Source organism: Monopterus albus, unplaced genomic scaffold (genome assembly GCF_001952655.1).
Source record: "Monopterus albus unplaced genomic scaffold, M_albus_1.0 scaffold34.1, whole genome shotgun sequence".
Classification (NCBI taxonomy): Eukaryota; Metazoa; Chordata; class Actinopteri; order Synbranchiformes; family Synbranchidae; genus Monopterus; species Monopterus albus.
The window spans coordinates 3,772,867-3,793,090 of NW_018127914.1; the positions used below are offsets into that span (position 1 = coordinate 3,772,867).

The window sequence follows — 20,224 nt, forward strand, 5'->3', positions numbered from 1 at the left end:
GTTGCCCACTTTAGTGTTTATTCCTCTCCCAGCTGTTGGTTGTTTTCACTGTGAAGTTCTCTCAGGCTTACTGTCTACTGTAACTGAGTGATTTACAATATGGAGAGGGAAAAAGGAGGAAGGATATACTGTAGATACTTCACCAGGCGTAGTGACACTGTTTACAGGGTCTATGCACACAATGAGAGAGAGAGAGAGAGAGAAAGCACAAAATCACACACATGGTTGTGTAAAATTTGTCACTCTCTTGTAGTTGTTGCAGTACAGAATGTGGGGAGATAAGGAAGAAGTGTAAGAGGAGGAGAGGTGGATACTAGCAGTCTTGTGGATAGTCTTTCTTTTTCTGCCACTACTGATAGGTCTTAGTGGCAGAACCAGGCTCAGCAGTGCACCACAAGAATACTCACTGGAGAAAATACACGGCGATGGAGCTAACATGCCACAACCAGACCATGAGACTGTGTTTAGTGACAGTGGAGTTATATCGTGGGTGTCACTTCTTACTGTACTAGTACTATTTTGGGGTTAACTTTCCTAAAAGCAAAATAGCCCACACAGAAAACTACTGGCCAACCTCACGGCAATGGTATCTTTATATTTAAATGCTTTTAGGAAACCCAGTGAAGCCAATCTTGACATCTAGGTCAGTGGCTGCTGAGGGAAGGGGGGTTGGCTGTCAGTGTGGTTCTTGAAAAGAGGGAGGGATGGGATCTCTGAGAGAGGTGTAGGAGTTGCAGGTCTGGTGGGGAATTGGCTGTAGAGGTCAGAAGTGACTGGAGATGGAAACTATCGGTCAGACTCCAGGATGCTGTGAGAAATTGTTTGGACTGTGAAGACACGGCGAGTCAGAACTTGTGGGAGCTTCTCAGGAGTGGCTGCGAAGGAGGCACGGGTTTGTTTTTTACAGATCAGCCTTTGGAGGAGTCGAACACGGAGACCAAAGAAGTTAGATGGAGCTGAAATTGGTCCAGGAAGAAGTCTGGGGGATCACATAGTGGGTGGATGTTGGTGAGATGGTGGGCATTTCTGTCCTTTTGTGACTGGGTAGTCCTGCTCCATCAGGCTATGGTGAAGACGGAGCGCACTCCAGAGAGGCTGCAGAGAGAGAGAGAGAGAAAAAACAGAAGAGAGAAAAGATTGGAAAAAGTTCACAACAGAAAATAGCTGAATAGAAAGTCGGGGTGTGAAATAGAGAGAAAAACACTCTCATTGGAAAGAGAAAGAGGTTGAGAAAAATCAGAAATGGCAAGAAACAGAAAATAAGATGAAAACAACAGAGCAAAATGAGAAAGTGACGACCATCGCAGAGAGAGCGAGAAGGGGGTGCAAAGCAAAACCGAGCCGAGTGACGTAGATGAGAGAGGAAATTAAGAAGTAGAGATCAAACATGAAAAAAAAGAAAAAGGGTCGAGATAACAGGCATAGGCACAGTGAGGTATAAAAATGGATCGGGGGATAGAATTAGAAAAACAAGAGAGGGGGGAGATAAGAGAGACAGGATAAAAGAAAGAGGGAGTGAGAGGGGGAGGGCGAATAAAAAGAGTGGAGACATAATTATAAAATGGCACAAGAAAATCAATGCAGTGGGCATCATTATGTTTGCAGGCGCTGTACAAAGGGAGGTGGAGAGCAGCAGTGTGTCCATCAAATCCATACACACCAGCACATGTCCGCGTCACACACACACACACACACACACACACACACACACACACACACACACACACACACACACACACACACACAAGCATTTCAAATGCAGAGTGAAGACAAGGAGGATGAGTCAGGCAGATGAAGCGGAGAGAGACAAGTGACATTTAGAGCTCAGTCGGAGCATGTGATGACAAGGCACAAAGATACATGCCAACCCCGACTCTGACAGCAGCTTGTGTGTGTGTGTGTGTGTGTGTGTGTGTGGATACAGAGCCTGTTGCAAGGAAACAGATTGGTGATTTTATACATGATTCTTTTAAACCATGTGAGCTGCATCTCAGCCAACACAGGGCTGAGAATTCAATGTTAACCTTTTTGAGACTTGAGGCCGTATTAAGCTAATGTAGCGAGACGGAGCTGGCTGATGCACTTTTCCAGTGTTCAGATCTTTTATATAAGTTAATGGATCAATACAATATTGTAAAAGTACTCCAGTACAAGAAAAAAAGATATCTGTCTTTCCCTTCCAAAGCCAAATTGCTGTTAGAAAAGAAATTCCTTTTAATAAAGTAACAAAGCATCTCGGTACTGAAAAAAAGTCGGATTGGATGCAACCTTTTCTGCAGTGCAACATGACCTCTGGCCAATCACCCACATGGCAAGTGCATAATCCGGCTGTTTAGCTCAAGTTCATCATGACCAAAGATAAAACAGATAAACCACAATGCTGTTTTAAACATGTAAATCCATTCCTCCGACTGGAATTCCTGGATTTTATAGTCTCAGTGGTTCATGAAACAACACCACCCCGACCAACGCAGCCCCCTGTGTTTTTTAAAATGTCTTTGTGAATATGGCCTAAGGTTATGGGAGCTTTGTTGTCACGGCTACAATAATAAACATCAGTTAAAAAACTTAAACTGTTTGTTGGAAATAGGAAATGAACAGCAGATGTCCCGGTCAGATTCTGAGGCTTTACTGGGAGGACTGTCTCAAGTTCTTCTGTAAAATCAAATAAAGTAGCATACAAAAACAGGAATCCTCAAGTAAAGTACTTAATTATATTCCCTTGGCAACTGTCCCACAATGTGTGTTTGCACTGTAGTACATACACACACATGAACACACATGCAAATTCAGCCATGTAATATCCATCCTCATTTCTGACAAACACCTCGATGCATCAACCTATTTTTGCTCAAAAGCATGCGAACACCATGTCAGCGCGTGCATGCACACACACACACATGCTCACACACACATGCTCACTCCTTGTTAACAGTATTAGTGTCAGGGCTTATCGGCGAAGCATTAACACACACCACAAAAGGCTGAAATTCATTTCAGTTGCAGGAGGGCCATCACGAGCTGTCAGCATGTTCGAGGGATTCTTCAAACTCCCCCCGTCCTCTGTTTCCAGTGAGAGTACTCAGAGCTCGGCTGACTGTCTCCTGCTCTACATCTTAATTTCAAGGACTGTTTGCATTGTAGCAAGCAGATGCAAACGGCTACATTTACCCCGTCATACAAACACAGCGAGTTCTTGAATCTTAATTTCATGGGTAGTTTACACCGACTCTCGTCATCACACACACGTGCACACAGGAGCACACAAATATTTACACACATTGTTCTGAGGTAGTGGTGAGTGGAGAGCAGGCCCAGAGGTGCAGTTCAATGACATACTCTGTAATTCCAATTTATGTCGGCATCAATTTGCTTCTCTTGGCTGCCAGTTTACACACACAGACAAATCTTTTCTCTCTCACACACACACACAAACACCCAATACGCAGGCTCTGCATCTTAATATAAAGGATAGTTTACTGTTATTGCTTGTGTTACATTGATAGAAAAACATTTTCAGATAATTAAAGAGATTGTTGTTGCCATAAAACAATGCAAAGTAATACAACTCGGGATGCTTTCACAACTTGTATGTGAACATGTTTTCCAATTTGGATGAACAGCGGTGTAGAAACAGAGAACGTCCTTCACTGAGCACTGTTTCACTTTTCAAGGACAGAAAAGGGCAAATTACCCAGCAAAATCTTTTCTTTCACATAATGACTATAATCTGCCAAACCGAAATTAAACAGACCAGCAAGTGAATGCCTCCCTGACATGAGTGTGTGTGTGTGTGTGTGTGTGTGTGTGCATCTGAGAGAAAATTACAGTTTCAGCATGTTTCTGTGGTATCTGTGTGTGTGTGAATGAAAGGCAGGGAACACTTGGTTTGTCTCCAGTTATTAAACTGGTATCTGCCGCTGGTATCAATGATGATTGTGATTTTCCAGTATTAACACATGAGCAGCTTTTTAGAGACAGGTGGTCAAATGTCAGGATTATCAAAATCCCTCTTCTCTCTCTTTCTTCGTGCCATGCTTCACTCCTGGCTTCACCTCTCATTTCTCCTTTCATTTCTCTATGGTCCTCACTCACACATTCATAATCACACCTGTCTTGCTTGTTTAATCTGATCACTTCTTCAGCATGCAGCCACATGCGCCGTCTCCCTGCTGTGCGTCACATCTAGTGGTGAAAACATAACCGTGGGGGGATTCGTGCCGATTCTGTCCATCTAGCCATGAAGTGTGTGCTCTGAAAGCTGGATCCAGGTTTTACCTGGCTGTGTTTCCCTGTTGCTGAGAAACCTTTGATGCATTTTTAAAGGAAACGATTGGTGATGGTGTATTTTTCTTACTGCCAACAAATTCCATGAGAAAACCAATGTGCTGCTCTCAAGAACTGTCTGTATGGCTTATTCCTCTGGTTCACTGATCACACTTTTGGCAGAAAAACAACAAACAAAAAGATTTTAAAAAACATATTTGAGCCACACCACTGCACTGTGTGTCATTTTCCTTCTATGCAATAAACGTGGGCACTACAGGCTATTTTAAGTTGATCCCATATATACTGTTTCACTGCCAAAACACATACTTGTGCACCGATATGTATTAATCCACTGCTGAAAATAGTCAAGACAAATATATAGACACTTAGTCACTTTTTTTAATACATGGACACATAATGTAAGAATGCTGGTATGTTTCTACAGTGTCTGCACTAGGAAACTATGGCATAATGAAGGTTAGATAAAGACTGTTGTTATGGTACATGTAAACTAATCTTAAGGTATGTTAGGATTAGGCAACTAAAAGAAGTCAGCCCTGTGATAGACTGGCGACCTGTCCTGGGTGTACCCCGCCTCTCACCTGGTGTCATCCATCATCACTTGGTCTCAGCATGGTTCAATCATTTTCCGTTAGCCTCACACTCTTTACAAAAGTTCAGTAAACATGACTGTGGTCTGGACTATGATGATGTTACCGTCAGACTGTAATGAAGAGGGCCATGGGGCAAACTCTGCACTTACAGGAGAATGTTTGTTATTGATTTGTGTATTGATTTATGTTAAGTCTGCTGTCTGTTTGACTCAAAGGTTCCAGGTACAGTTGTTGAAACTGAGAGGTCGCTGAGTCCAGCTACAGTACATCTACCACAAACTCAGATAATTAATCGAAGTGAAAGTTCACAAAAGTTAGAAAGGGCTGCGAAGAAAATATGCACACACACACAAACACACATGCATGCACACACATATTTATAGAGTTTGGAGCCTCTGTGGTGCTCAGATAAGGTTTAGAGCGCCTTGCCTCACAGCGACTGTTCAAAATAGGTCATCTTATTTTGCGACATTAAGCGAGTATGCCTGCTTCTCTCCCTGCCCTGATTTCAACAACATAAACAACTGACAAAGGTTTCCCCTCTTCATCTATATCTTTAAAGCAGAGCTCCTCATCAGTATAACCCAGTGAGGTTAAGCAAATAAGTCTATTTTATGCAGAGGAAGAAACAGAGGAATGGTGGGTCTCAAATTACCGGTACTTTGGTATTCTAACTTGTGTCATGTTGGATTTGTTTGCTACCGTGCCTTTTCCTGTGCTACCTGCCAACGTGTTCACTGACACGCACACTCACACACAGACTTTGCCTCCTTGCTTCAGGTTCCTTCAGTTGCTCAGCAGGGGACTGTCAAACCGAGTTCACTACCATTTCTCTACTGTGCCGCTCTACCATGTTGGATATCTCACTTGACATTGAGCTGTCACGGCTTTCAGGGCTGAAAGATGGCAATGAATACATGAAGACATCATGTACAGTACGCTGACGTCTTCACGTATTTGTATTTATTGTACATCCACAAGGGTGAAAACATCGATGGATGTGTGAAAATCTGTGTAGATGTGCCTCCATTTGAACATATGATTGATGCCGTCAAAAAGAAAAGCCCAGTCCAGGTTTAAACAACATCATATGAAGTGTATTTCATCACAATGCTGCATTTTATATTCCAGCTCGCCTACTGTTTCTGTTGACTAAACAGAGCAAAACTAAATAGCCTGTTACCTGTCGTATAAATACCAACTGAGATTTGAAATTTAAATGAACGTCATTGTTTTGGGAAATTATTTGCTTTCTCGCCAAGAGTTGGATGTGAAAATTGAAGAAGTCATTCCAGGGACTCACTGCACCCGCACGACCAAAAGGCTCATTAAAAAACCATAACTTGTCATTTTTCCTCTTCTGGTTTTGTAAACAGACAAAGACATGATAGCTGTTTCCTCCATTTCTATTCTTAATGCTATGCTAAGCTAAGTGGCTGTTAGAACATGGGCATTATATTTCTGTCTGAATCCGACCCGGACCTGACAAGGTTACAGTATGTAGAATTTAAACCCAATCCAAGCCTGATGCAGGTGAGTTTGTACAATGTTTTTCCCCATTTCTTTAAACAAAGCAGACATTTGACTGCTCCAGCCGTCTATTCTACCCATATGTCTGAACACAACTCACATAATTTTTAAATGTACCGTCAGGTCCCGTCGAGCTCGCTTTGGGTATCCACAGTCTAGTGGCTGCTGGCTGTAGCTTCATATTTACTCACAGATAGTATCGATCTTTCCTCTAACATTCAGCAAAAAAAGGGAATAAACACATCTCCAAAAAGTCAAAGGGCATTAAGAGACTGATGGATGTGCTTTCACTGTTTGAACTTGCAGACTTTTTCGTTTGGAACTGGAAGGTATCAGAGACTTTTTCATAAGCTTTTAATAAATGCTTTCAGGTCATTTGCTAGATAACAACATCTGTAGAGCTGAAACAAATGGCTGCTAACTGATTGGTCAGTCAACTACTTGTCGGCAACTACTTTGATATGGATTTTATATTTGGGCCATTTTTTACACAAAGGTTCCAACCATTTTCTCATTGCTGCTTCTCCAGTGTGAAGATTGGTCACTTTTCTCTGTTTTACACACCAAGTGGATAATCAATATATCACCGACAGGTACTTTTTTCACAGAAGTAAATGTTAGCTGCAGCCCTAAACATAATATATAACATCAAATATATCAGATAGAAGATTCCAATCATACTGCCTAACCCTTTTTTTCTTACATGTATTACACATTACTAACCAACTGAACAAAAGAGTAAAAAAAGACTAAAAGTAAAGATGTGTGGACACGGTGAGTGGGAGAACTATGGGCTGGCGTCAACTCTCAGATTCTTGCTGACACTTAGAAATACCTTAGGAATGGGATTCAATCGCCGTCATTAACCTTGTAAATACCTGCGCTGGTGATTAACGACACTCCATTATGTGCTATTAAACTGTGGCAGAGGAAGGTCTCCTCTACCACAGCACAAGAGCACAAATACTGGCGAGGGACTACATTCTCCTATAGAGACCAAATTACTGTACAGAAAAAATCCACACCTTAACAATATACATCAGTTAGGAAAGATTTGTTTGCAGGGTGCAGAATGACCCAGTGTGGCCTAATATCCTCTGACTGCCGCTTCTGTGTTTCCCCTCCCTGTCTGTTATTGTTTATGACAATAGAACTCAGTGGAGTCCCCATAGAGGGTTCAGCGATAAACCAAATACTCCGACACAGAAAGGAGGCTTTTACCATATGAAAGGCAGGGGAGAAAAGAAAGAAAAATGAAGGCGAGGAACAGAAAGTGGATAAAGCGAGACATGATAAAGATGCTGGGATGGACTGGAGATGTGGAGAGCAGGGACTGATGGGGGGCTGAGAGAGGGAGGGAGGGATGAGAGAGCTGGGCGGGTGAGAAGGGACGATAAAGGCAGAGCTGTATTCCCTGACGTGGCTTCTGTGTGTTGGCTCTTCGCAGCTCGCGCTCCAAGGATTACTGCATTTACACTTCAGCTTAAAAATAGCTCCTGCGATAATGTGTTTAGCTGGAGCAAGTCATTTAGTATTGTGTTCCCAGAGAAGAGGTTTTTTTAATGTCTTTATGTGATTCATCCTCTCTCTCACACTCTCTCCCCTATAAGTGAGGCGTGATGGTCCCTTCCTCTTCACATCTCTTTCTCTTAATCGCCCACTCCCTAAGAAACTCTCTCTCTCTCTAAAAAGAAAAAAAAACATCACAAATAAAAACAGGAGCTATGTTTAGCCATGCAAACCTGTCTGCTGGTTATACTTTAGCCACTTGCTAGCAAGCGCCTTTTTAAAGACATAAAAATCCTGAATGGGGTATTTATGGACATATTTTATTTCCATAAAATGTGTATTGGCCTTGTGTTAACCACATACTTTATTTCAGGCATCGTTCCAAAAAACCATTCAAAAACCTTGCGTACTTCAGGGCGAGGCAACTGGAAGTTCAAAAATGCTCAGTTCTGGATTTTAGGACTCATTCTGCTAACAGGTGTTTTTAATATTTTGTCCATCCTTACTGATAAAACAGGGTGGAAAGAGTATTAAAAACACTGCAACTCTCATAATTGCCATAAATTATATTAGGCAGCATTAGTTTCAGCTAGGTGAACCTACTAATTGTATACAATGATAGGAGATGCATGGTGAAGCTCACTGGAATGAAGCTCACTATTCAATCAGTTTTAAATTAGACCCTCAGCGTTGATGCAGAAAGGGAAATGGTTTCTGTTACTTGCTCTCCTGCAGATCCTGTCTGAATACAGCTATGCAAACAGCTCTGTTTTTGTATGACTCACTCACACAGTTTGCTGTGGATGTGCTCATGACCATATCCATGGCAATAGCCTGTTGCTTATCAATTCTGCACCACCAGTCTTTAGCCTTGTTCATGAAAATAAAGGTAAAAAGGTAAGATAATTGCCTGTGTTGCACTGCCCCCCAAAAATGCCAGAGCAGAATTTATTACAGATAGCTGTAGCTACTGTATTTTAGCTCCTGCTTCATCATCAATTGACTCTATGTACCTGAAAACCATCATTAGCAGTAATCTCTCTGCCAACATCATCAAAAATATTCGCTTATAACACTCGACAGACTTGATGTTTATACAGTATGAGGGTAATGATGTATGGGTTTTGTTTCTTAATATCCCAGTGTGTGGTTAACTTGCTTATTCCAACCACATTATCACGTTAAGATACTTGGAAATTCTCCCTGCAGTGTAACCAAAGCCACCAGACATGAGAGAACCACGACTCTTCGGCTTCTGGGACAAGCTCCTAAACCAATGACATCCCACTCAAGTGAAAAAAGCAAATCTATTGCCACAGCACTATCCAATTTGCCCTTGGGAAACGCCTGTTGAGTGTACTCTGAGCATACTTGAAGGAAACGATCCCCCTCAAGTTGCCCAGCTGACACGGCAGCCTATCAAGACTCTAAAAGGGCATGTTCAAAGTCAACAGTACTTAAATGTAAGATATTAGAGACCTTCAAAAAGCAGAGACAAAAAGGGCTGGTTGCTACTTTGAAAGGAGAAAAGCACATCAGCAGCTGAGGTTAAAGGGGATCATCAGTCTTCCGTGGCAAAGGCAATCTTATTTTCCACAGAAATGTGATGACTCAGCAACAAAGCGGACAGCAGTGATGTAGATGGTGGGAGTGGGACTCACAATACAAGGAGGGGATCGCAATGTATTCCACTCGGCGTTTCCTCTTTTCTGTTTGGCTCTGTGTGTCGCTCATTACAGGATCTCTGAGAGCTGTTGGTGAAAAACAATGACCTCACACGGTGCCATGGCTCCGAAACACTGACAACTCTTATTTCTTTGTCCTATTTCTCTCCATCAGGTTTCTGTTCTTCTGCCAACTGTGAGCATATCTGTGGTCAGAAAATGGCACCGCATGTCGCCTTTTGATCAAATTCTGAGACGCTTCATCGCAAGGTTGACAAGAGGCAGGGAAACAGAGGTGCTTTCAAGAGCATTATGTAATTTGTGAGACCAAAAAAGTACGATTTTAATATGTGTTAAATACACTCCGAGTAGATCCATTATTTATTGTTGCTACACCTGTCAAGCTTTCAGTCCTTACATGGCACGTGCAGTTTACAGTGATAATGTCAGAAGATTTTACTGCTTGAAATTCCTAATATTTTTGAAACAATGGGCCCTTGGTTTCAGGCAGAGGAAGACAAAGTAGGCCCCTCGATTCCTGCTTAAATGACTTGGCATGCATTATAAGCTCTGGCTAGTCATCTAATTAAGCTAATGTTTGCTCAAAAAGTTGTTTAAATACACAGTCGGTGACTGACCTTTTAATGATTCTAGATGAATCTTAAGAATAAGAATACCATTGAAAGGGTCCTAAATGGGCACTTTGTAATGACATACCCTACAGTATCTTGCTAAAATGTTGATAAACCATGCAGAAGGGATGTAAGACCTATTCCCCAAAGACCTACTGTAGCTGCCGAGCTAAACATCATGATTTGACAGAAGAGGTGAGTCCATGAGCAGCAGGTCAAAGAGGACTGATCAATCTTTAGACAGCATGTGGGGGGAAATGTATAATTACATAACTTTTTCCGTGCTCATAAACTAATTGCTGTTTAACTCAGATAAACGTTTAACATTCCTAAAGCAAGGATACTGTTTTAACCAAGAATAAGAAAAATACAGCCAAAGAACAGACAGAAAGACCGATGGAGAAAAAGTGACAGATTGCACTCAATCATAGAAGCTGGGACAGACGATAGCCTGCACAATGAGATATCATGATTTCAGCTCAATATTATTGCTAATTAATGTTTTCTTCATCCTGTCAGTGGGTTACTACTGCAGCTGGTTACTACTGCACAAAACATCTGTCTCTCTCTACAGCCACATGCATGCCTTGTGGAAAACTGCACAAGCTTGACTGGCCATAATAAGTTATTTAATATATCATAGAGCAGCACACCCTCCACCCATGAAGGCCAGTCAGCCCAGTTATAGAAAACATTTTGAGGGGAAAAAAACTATGATAACAGCAAGGGGAGAAAACGAGAGGTGCTTTCCCATGAGGAAAGCTCTAAAATTAGACAAAATGACGCTGGAGTGATGCCCAGGTGTCTTAAATTTCAGTTGAGCATCTAACTAAGTGAATGACTCATGTAAAGCTAATAAACCAAATATCATTAATCACTATAGTATGCTGGTAGGTGACTTATCTAGGTTGTTTTGAGCTCAGGGCAAACTAGAAAAATCTCCTAATGTTTCTGTAAAATGTATTAAATTTAATAATCTTTATTCAATGTGATTGCAAACATTTACAGCCACAAACATTTGTGTTACTTTTAAAAGACAATAAAACAACCAGCAAACTGACGAAAACAACCCAAGACAGTGTCTTTGTGTTTCCCTCAATTTCCATTTAATCTGACTCATGCATCCACTCAGTCCCTGAAGGCACCATTGCCACTGATGGCGTCATTATCCTCTTTCACACAGTGACAACTTAAAGAAGCGGCTTTCAGCATCTACTGTAGGTGCACTGTTGTAAGTATACGTATCCTCTTCTCAGTATAACCAGTGAAAGAGATGCATTGTAAACTTGATGAAACTCTCAGAATTTTCTTTTGGGGGAGGCAATGTGTGTTCTCTGTAGACAAATCTCTGTGGAAGCGCAATAAAGCTTTGCTCTCAGCGACATAACCAATCACCATGAAAAGAAAATTTCATTTTCCTCTCTACTGAAAACTACGGAAACACTATAATTCCCCTTGAACGGCTGTGGGATTTCAAGTTTAAACTAATTTGCTTGTCTGGTAATTAAATAAGAGATCATTTCTACAAGCAATTAGTTCCACTGGTACATGCAGGCTAGTAGTACTTGTTTAAGTGTTTGTGAGAGTGTGACTTTGTGTATGCAAACAGTACGTACATGTGTTCAGGAAAATTTCTGAGTGTGTTTGTTACGTGGGTGTTGTAAGAAGGATCTTTGAGATTGATTGCAAAGTTTTTGTTAGAGAAACAGAAAAGTGTGGGCATGCTTGAACACAATCTGGTCCCTGTTGGAGCCATGGCAATGCATGAACAAGAGGCATTTCTTTATAAGCTATTAATAATGCACAGACATGTTGATAACAATTATACTAAACTGAGATTTTAGAGCTCTTAAGGACTCAGTTTAGAAAGTCACATTACTCACACTGTCTGCTGCTTTTACAAGCTTTACACATATCTCATACAGGAAGACCTGAATCTGCAGTTTCATCAGGCAGTGTCACATGGGCGTCCAGGCTCCCCAACCACTAAGACTCCACTCCATTCACCTGCTCCAGACTTGCCCCTGTTTGCCCAGTCTGGAATTTTGGGCCATTTTTGTGCAATTCTGTGCGTGTCAGCCTCTGTGTTGTCTAGTTCTTAGATCTCCCACTGAGTGGTTTTGTAAACCAGCTGTTTCGCCCCACTAGGTTGTTTTTTGTTCTGTCTGTCTGTCAGTAATAAACGTCACCTTGAGCACCTGCATCCTGCCTCCGGTTTCCTGGGCTGTATGACAACCAGACAGTCTTGAGTTGCTATGCTAAAGCTGCAGAGGGAAAATTCTGTTTTTTTCTTGAGATAAAGAGACATTTCATAATTTGATAAACATACTCTTTGTGACGTTCAGTGCTTCCTACGCAAGGTGCATATTGGCGTACCCATTCTCCCTCAAACCGCCTGATCTACCACTGCTGGGCCTTTTCCATAGAATTCCCACATTGTATTTGAACAACCCCCCGAGAACAGGAGTGAACTTGTTGCCTTCCATTTGTGTGGGAGGACGGTGTAATACTTATAATGATAGCAACTGCATACTATCTGCAATAGATTGAGCGCCTTCAGGCAAACAGTAGCATATTATTTCCCCTACTCAGTAGACATGTAATGTATTCACACTGAGAAAATATATGGCCAGACTTCCCCCTGTGCAGTTGTTCAATGTCAGCACAAAATACTCTGTCTATAAAAATGCTCTTTCCTTTAAAGCTGCTCTAATCAATATTGTTAATTTGAATAATGGGTCAAATGTGTACTGTAATGTGAAAGGTAAAGTCATCTGACTCTGTAGCTCCTCTCAGCTCCGAAGAGGGTTTTAGTGTGATTTGAAACGATGTTCTACAGACCACAACTTTATGCTTCACTACCTTCGCTCCCATCAGCATCGTTTCTGACAAAATAGCTCTTAAAACCCAACTGCATGCTACCTGTCCGGCACCAATCAGCAGTCAGATATAGTTAAGCCCATTTGCCACCGCCCGGCACAGGCTCGACTCGACTTATTTGTGTTTCCATCAGTCAAATGTTGGAGATAGTTCCCGTTACCTGGTATGTTGATATCAAAAAGAATGCATCAATGTCATGATACTGGTTCTGACAATACTGTAAATTCCAGTGCTAAAACTCATGTTTTATGATATGACATTTTTACTAAATATAATTTTCAAACTATAATTGCTCTTACTGACAAAGAGCCGACTGGCTGGATTTAGAAATTAGGTAGAAAAACAGATGCAAAATTTGGCAGCAACTCTAAGCAGGTCTTCAGGACTAGCTTTCATATTATGCAAGGCAGTGCACAGTCTTCATGTGCTACTGAATTTCTTTCCGCCAGTTCCTCACACTCTTGCTATTTCAAAGTAAAGCACCCGAAGTGATTATGTATTCTGTGTGCGCCGCCTGCCCTTGCTGACTCCGTAGCATTAAATGTATTTTTACCAGTTGGGGGTCTGAATACATGACGAGGCTCCTAAATTCCCAGTGGAACCATTCCTGCCACTGCTACACCACATCGCCCTTGAGCTAGACACCATAACCTTAGCGGAGCACGCAGTCAAATATGCATTGCATCAAGTCCACTGTGTGTAAACGGATATAATGTTAGTGTCAGGGAGTGTAGGTCCCAATGGAAAGAGAGGGGGTATCTGCAGGCAATGAAGGAAGGAGCCTTATGATAAATATTAATCATTGTATGTGCTGCAGATTTTGGGAGAGATCCTGGAGAATGTAGTAAAGTATTACCTGGGGGAATCTACTATATAGTCTACATACATTAGCCATCAATACAGCCATATATGCTGCTGCAACAGGCTGCTGTGTTCTAGCATGGTATCCAGTCAGAGCACAGTAGTTTTAAATGTGTGCGCATGTGTGTTCCAATTATACACACATTACACTGCGTGTGACAACAGTGTTCCCACTGAGTGACAGGATAGTGCTGCTCTCTGGTGTGCAGCGCTCTCATCTCTTGATAGCACCCTCCACTGCCTACCTGTAGGTTTATAATACGTCTGGGTCAACAGACATTGGCCACACAGAGGGAGGCTAATGTGAAGCAGATAGTGTATCTACTTCACTGCTGGCAGGCATCAGTGTTGTTTGCCAAATGCATTAGATGCAGTCTGTGAACTAGCTGAAAAGAAGGGCAGAGACGTACCCATTTGGAGATCGCTTTCAGACATCTGACAACACTTAAGACATGATCTGCTTGGATTGGCTGATATTTGAAGAACCTCAATGTTGGAAGAGCAATTCATAATCAAGCATTCTTTTTTACAAATCAAGTTGGAACCAGTGTATGTTTGGCATGTTTACTTAAATGACAAACTTTATTAAATTATTTAAAAGTTTCAGACTCGTTTTCTACATTTTTTCTATTTCTATTACTCCTGTATAAGTTCATGTGTCAGAGATACATTACACAGATGTTTATCATTAGGGCAAATAACTGGAATGTCTATACACAGCTAAGTATACATTAAAGCTCATACTATATTGTAGTACAACAAATTACTGTAAGGTGTAGTAATTGTTACGCGAGTACACTACACACAGTGCTCAAGCTGTATTCTTCCTGCTGTTGCAGTAAAGGACCAGGCATGAAGCTTGCAAATAAATAACTGCAGTCAAGTTGGTGCAGACGACTGGTGTAGGAGTAAAACTGACCGCTTATGCCAGAGTACTTCATTGCAATGTGTGGCACCCATTTTTATTTTAAACCAAAACAGGTCTTATTGGGAAGTGAAAGTGAAGAGAGGGAACATTTGCACAAATGATGACTAATCGTCAAAGCGTTCTTCACGCGCGCCCCACAAATAAAAGTGTCACCTATTTTCACCGCCTACTTGACACTGAGTAATCACACAGTGAGAGACATTTGCCACATTACTGTATGGCAGTGTTGCCTTGTATATTCATCCCAGCCAATTGGGTGGGAGAAAATGAGTGCCGCAGGGAGTACTGAGGAATTAGGACTGACCTCTTTAACACCACAGGAAGCAGAAAGCTTTTTGTGTAAACAGTTGAACAAATGATAATAACACTGTTTCTCAGCAGCTGATTATTGAGATATCAATCATCCATTCATCTTTGTTAAAAGACAAAATAAACAACATTTCCTCAAATAACTGTGAAAGTTAAAGTAGTAAAATGTCAGGTATAAGCCTGTGTAGTCATACAGAAGAACACATGTTTTGGACGCAAATATGCTGCGTTTCCACTATTGGAACCTAACGAGTAGTAGACCCCTGTACCTTATACCTAACCATCACCAAGCGCAGCCTCTGGGGTTCTTGTGGACCATCATGCTTTGATTTTCCACTGTATTTTCTCTCTGTTGGTCTCTGTTTAGAAGAGGGAGGGGCTGCTCCCTTCTCACACATGCAGTCAGCTGTGTGTTGACATATTTGAGATGTGAAGACACGGACATTTAACCAATCACCAGCGAATGCTCTATGCAAGCTTTCCTGGTACTTGATTTTAGTATTACCTCTTGAAGGGTACATAACTTAGCTCCCAGAACACAGCTCCAAAGCAGGCCGAATGTCGTGAAAACAAATAGAGAACACATGACGAGAGAAGGCTTTGGAGATGAAAACAACATCAAGACAAAGAAACCATGCAAAACAAGGCTGCGGATGGAAGCAAAGAAGGTAGGTAGGAAGGATCTAGAGACAAGGGGAGGGTGGAGATGTGAAAGTATCAGTGAAACAAAGCATTAAGGGGCTGAGGAAAAGTGGGAGGCACACAGAGCATTTTAACAAGACAGCAGACTCACAGTATAGCATTTGAAAATTAGTTCAGCTAATGTGTGTGCCAGATGTTTAGGGTAAAATTAAAGAGAACACCAAAGAAGAAAAAGAGGATCAAGGAAAAGTGTTTCACTACTTTCTAGCCAGCTAGCAATCTATGCAGGATCAAATAAACCCTGAATAATTTACAAATGCTATTCAACCCAGGTTTGCAGGAGACTGAGTTATATTAATTGGATCAGATGAAATTTAGGTACACTGGATATGAGCCAGTACTCGAATGAAGGGCTGTTATATATCCTTCTGTTAACAACCCTGGCTTTTCTGCTTCCCCAAGTGTAAGGGCCAGTCTGGGGAAGTACTGACTGGAGTACTGAAGAAATGCAAATCAGTTATTTTCCTCAAGCACCCACTGTATGATGATTGCTCTCTCTACAAAAATATTAGATGATTTGATAAAACCTGAGGATGCTTAATTACTAACCTGAGGAGAATGATAACAAAACCACAGTGGCCAGGAGAGTGTACGAGGAAACAGAAAAGACAGAAAATGTGATTATTTTATTTTATTCAATTGCATTTTAAAGCATTAAGGATCTGAGGGCCACGGAACAAGATATAAACAGAGCATGTACAGTATATATATTATTCCCCTGTAACTACAGGCAGATTCTTGGAAATTACATGTAGTCATTTGACCAATTATTAAAATAAAAATATTGATTAGTGCAGCTTTAATTTGCATTTATTTTTCTATTGGCTATAACGTTCAGATGGTTAAATTGAAACGTAATATCTTGCTGCATAACAGTACTAGCTTAATAAACATTTCTAAAATCCAAAATAAAACGAATGTATGTTAATGCTTTTTCAAATTTCCACTAGCATGAAGGAAGCGAGTAAACAGGATGAATTAACTGGAAAATGTTATTGTGGGTTTAGGAATTATTTCAGAAATTATAAAACAAGCAAGTCTAGTTTGAATGTTAAAAGGTGCTTTTTAATGCTACGGTGGTATATAATTACAAGTTATTATTTGCAGTGTTAATAACAGAAGAACTGGAGCATGTTGCATTTAAGAAATGGCCTGATACATATACATTCATGCAATTATCCACATGCATGTGTGTTGTTTTGTATGTTTGTGTTAAATGGCTCTTGAAAACATAAGAGTGAGCATGTGTGTTTAACTGGGAGCCATGAGGCAGTGCATCAAAGGCAGCAAGCTTACAACATATGCAGCTTTAATTGAATCGTCGGTCTTACTGAGAGAGCACAGGCCGCTTACTGTATAAGCAAAATCTACTGGACCTGTTCTAAGTGCAGACAGAAGCGAAGACAATTGTGCCCTAAACTTACCGCCAATAAACTAAATAATTTCATTCATTACCAGCGAAGGAGAAAACAAATTTGTCTTCATGGATCAGTGGTCTCAAGGCAAGTAAGTATCAGGCGAACCACCTTGCACCTCGCTCTGACAACCAAATAATAAGAACTTCAGAAATCAAACCAAACTACACACAGATTCTACAGAGCACACGGCTGTCACGGGCAAGCTAACTCTGATTCACCCCGTTAGTCAGTGAGAGGGAGTTGACAGACAAGTAAGCATTACAGCCCTCGCCTCTTTATCTCCTTGTTCTGTTTAAGACTGCACTCCTGTGATTGATGGCTGAATGCACGCCTTAATTTGTAGGAGGTGAAAAGATGGGAGCTAAAATGCCTGACAAAACAGGACCAGAGAAAGAGCATATATAGATAGAAGACAGGAGGAAAATGGAGATGTGAGGAACCATTGTTAATCCTCTAACAGAGAAAGGCTGACATTTGTTGGTGCAGCAGAACAATGACTGGCTGAGTAATAGAGTACATCTATGGCCTTCATACATCCAACTCTGTGGCATTCTTCTAATGCAAAGTCACTCAGTTTTACCACTTTACAGTTTGACAAGAGCAGCTGATATTTATAATGGATCCAGCTATGCCAGGCATTTTGTCTTTACTACAAGAGTCTTGCATTCAGGTATTCAAATATGATGACGAGCTTGTGCTGGTAAGTGGTGAGCTGATATAGAAGTTCATGTATATGCATAGGGTGTCTTCGCATAAGAAAAGGAGAATAGCCTGTATTTGCATGAGCCAACCCCAGATATGTTTTGTGTACTTTCTATTTTCACTACCACAGATGACATTGGCTGAAGATATCAAAGGCTTACAACTCCTAAAATGGAGAAATGAATTTGTCAGAGGAAACGTCTGGTTTGTTATATAACATTCAATGTCATCAGCTGCCATTTTCCCTTCCAGTCTTCCCTCATCCCCTTCTCCTTAATATTTTTTTTACATTTCTTCCTCTACCCCATTCACTTAATGTGTTTTAAAATTTATTATTTGTATTTCAGCCAGTTTTTGTTTTTACCCACACTCCATTTGCTATGCCGTCATCTTACACCCCCCCCCACCCGCTCCTCTTCTTTTCTCCTCAAGCTTCCCCATTCCTTCCCTGGAGTCTGCAGTTCGTTTAAGACAAGTAGCTGGCAGGTAATTACTGTCACAGCCAAAAGATCTTAATCAGATGTGTAGCTGTGATAGAGTCACAAGCCTGAGTGACTGTTTAAGGATCATTTATGGAGTACTTCCAACTGCACCACTGCAGAAATCAACTGAGAGCATGTACACAAATTTTGGTGTTTTGTTTTTTTTTTTTGCACAGACAAGCACAGTTTTTATCATCATCATATGCACTGTGCTCCAGCCCGCAATTACAGAAGCAACCACTTCAGGCAATTTGGAATCAGTCATGATAAACTAAGGTGTTTACATCATCAAAACAGCACTGCAATCGCAGAAGAAACGAAGGGAGGAAATTACTGTAGTTTGTCACATGTCAAGATTAAGGAGCACTGACTTTTCACGTGATAGTGGTGGAGCCCTTCTTCACATTTATTTATGGCATGATACCATGTGGAAACTAGTCAAGTGGGGGAATACTCAATAAGTGTATGCCAAGTTTAAAAAAAGGGGGTTTGGTTTGCTTTATACAACAGCTCAGCAAAGAGGGATAAAGCAGGCAAAAGGCAGATTGTTGTATGTAGAGATGTACATCACCTAAAAAAATCACCACAGACATAAGACAGATATCAAGAATGTGCTGTAACACAAAGTATGAGTTTATAAAACTGTGTTTGATTATGAAAATGTCTTGCTTTTCTTTTCTCTCAGCACCGAAACCTCACAGTGTGTTGTTTTACAGTACTACTGGACAGTTACCACCTGTTTCATTTCCGGCTGCAATTCTGTGTGCACTGTATAACTGATAGTAAGTAGTGCTGGTTTAATGAAAGCACGGTGCCATGTAATGTAGGCTATGCATATATAGCTATTAATGTGCTTTGTGCAAACTATGTTCTTGCTTGAACTGAATTTCAAAGTTCATTCTTGACCTTGGTGACAACAGTTGACAAAACAATTTCACCTTGAGGTCTGTTTCAGAGCTTTCACTCATATCACATGGTCTTCATGAGGTGGATGTTCAAATTTCTACCTTCTTCCAAGCACTTTAAAGCCAATATGGGCAAGATGCCATTAAAGTCTACCAAATATATTGTATTCCATTACAAATGAGTTCATTCTACTTAGATCATGTGACATGATCAGAAGTTCAAAAACAACTAATAAATGGACTTTGAGCTGTCAGCTTCTCATTTTTTGTCCATTTTGCTTTATTAATCCTCGGTAAAGCTATTTAGCTGTGTTGAAAAGTGCTATACTGAACAGAGTGTGTTCGTAAACCTGCAATAATGGATTTTCTGGGCACTTGGGGGCCTTCAAAATGGATTTATTGCGCTTACAACAAGGCCCAGGAGAGGTCCGGAGAATCTTTAATGAAACCAGCCAAGAGGTCTTCACGTTCGGTTTTTTCACCCTTGTCAGGTGAAATCAAATTATTATTCTAAAGAAGTGGCACATCTTGACTTGTGATGAAAGAGCTGGTAATTTGTTTAGACATCGTCAGACATCTTTCCACATATAAGAAAAAATAATTCAAAAGATACTCGAGCCTCTTGTGAACTGAGAAGTCAGTCCAATGTTCAGAATGAGCTGAATGCTCTTTATTATTCTTATGCTCAATGCAATGATACAACCTACAGTGTTCAGGTGTCCCTATTCAGGACAGACTTTCCTTCCAGGCAGAAAAAAAAAAAAAAAAAAAAAAAATCAAAACCAAAAAAAAAAGAATAAACACAACAAAAACAAAAAA

At 40.8% G+C, this 20,224-nt stretch overlaps 1 protein-coding gene across 4 annotated transcripts in view; it reads right to left on the reverse strand.

Moving 5' to 3' along the window:
- Positions 1 to 338: 338 nt before the first annotated feature.
- samd12 (sterile alpha motif domain containing 12) overlaps positions 339 to 20,224 on the reverse strand; it is an 86,317-nt gene continuing 66,431 nt past the window's right edge. For all 4 annotated transcript variants that reach the window (XM_020597462.1, XM_020597464.1, XM_020597461.1 and 1 more), the window contains one exon: positions 339 to 1,095. In XM_020597462.1, coding sequence (XP_020453118.1) covers positions 1,064 to 1,095 — 32 coding nt within the window. In that variant the 3' untranslated portion in view covers positions 339 to 1,063. The remainder of the gene's footprint in view (positions 1,096 to 20,224) is intronic.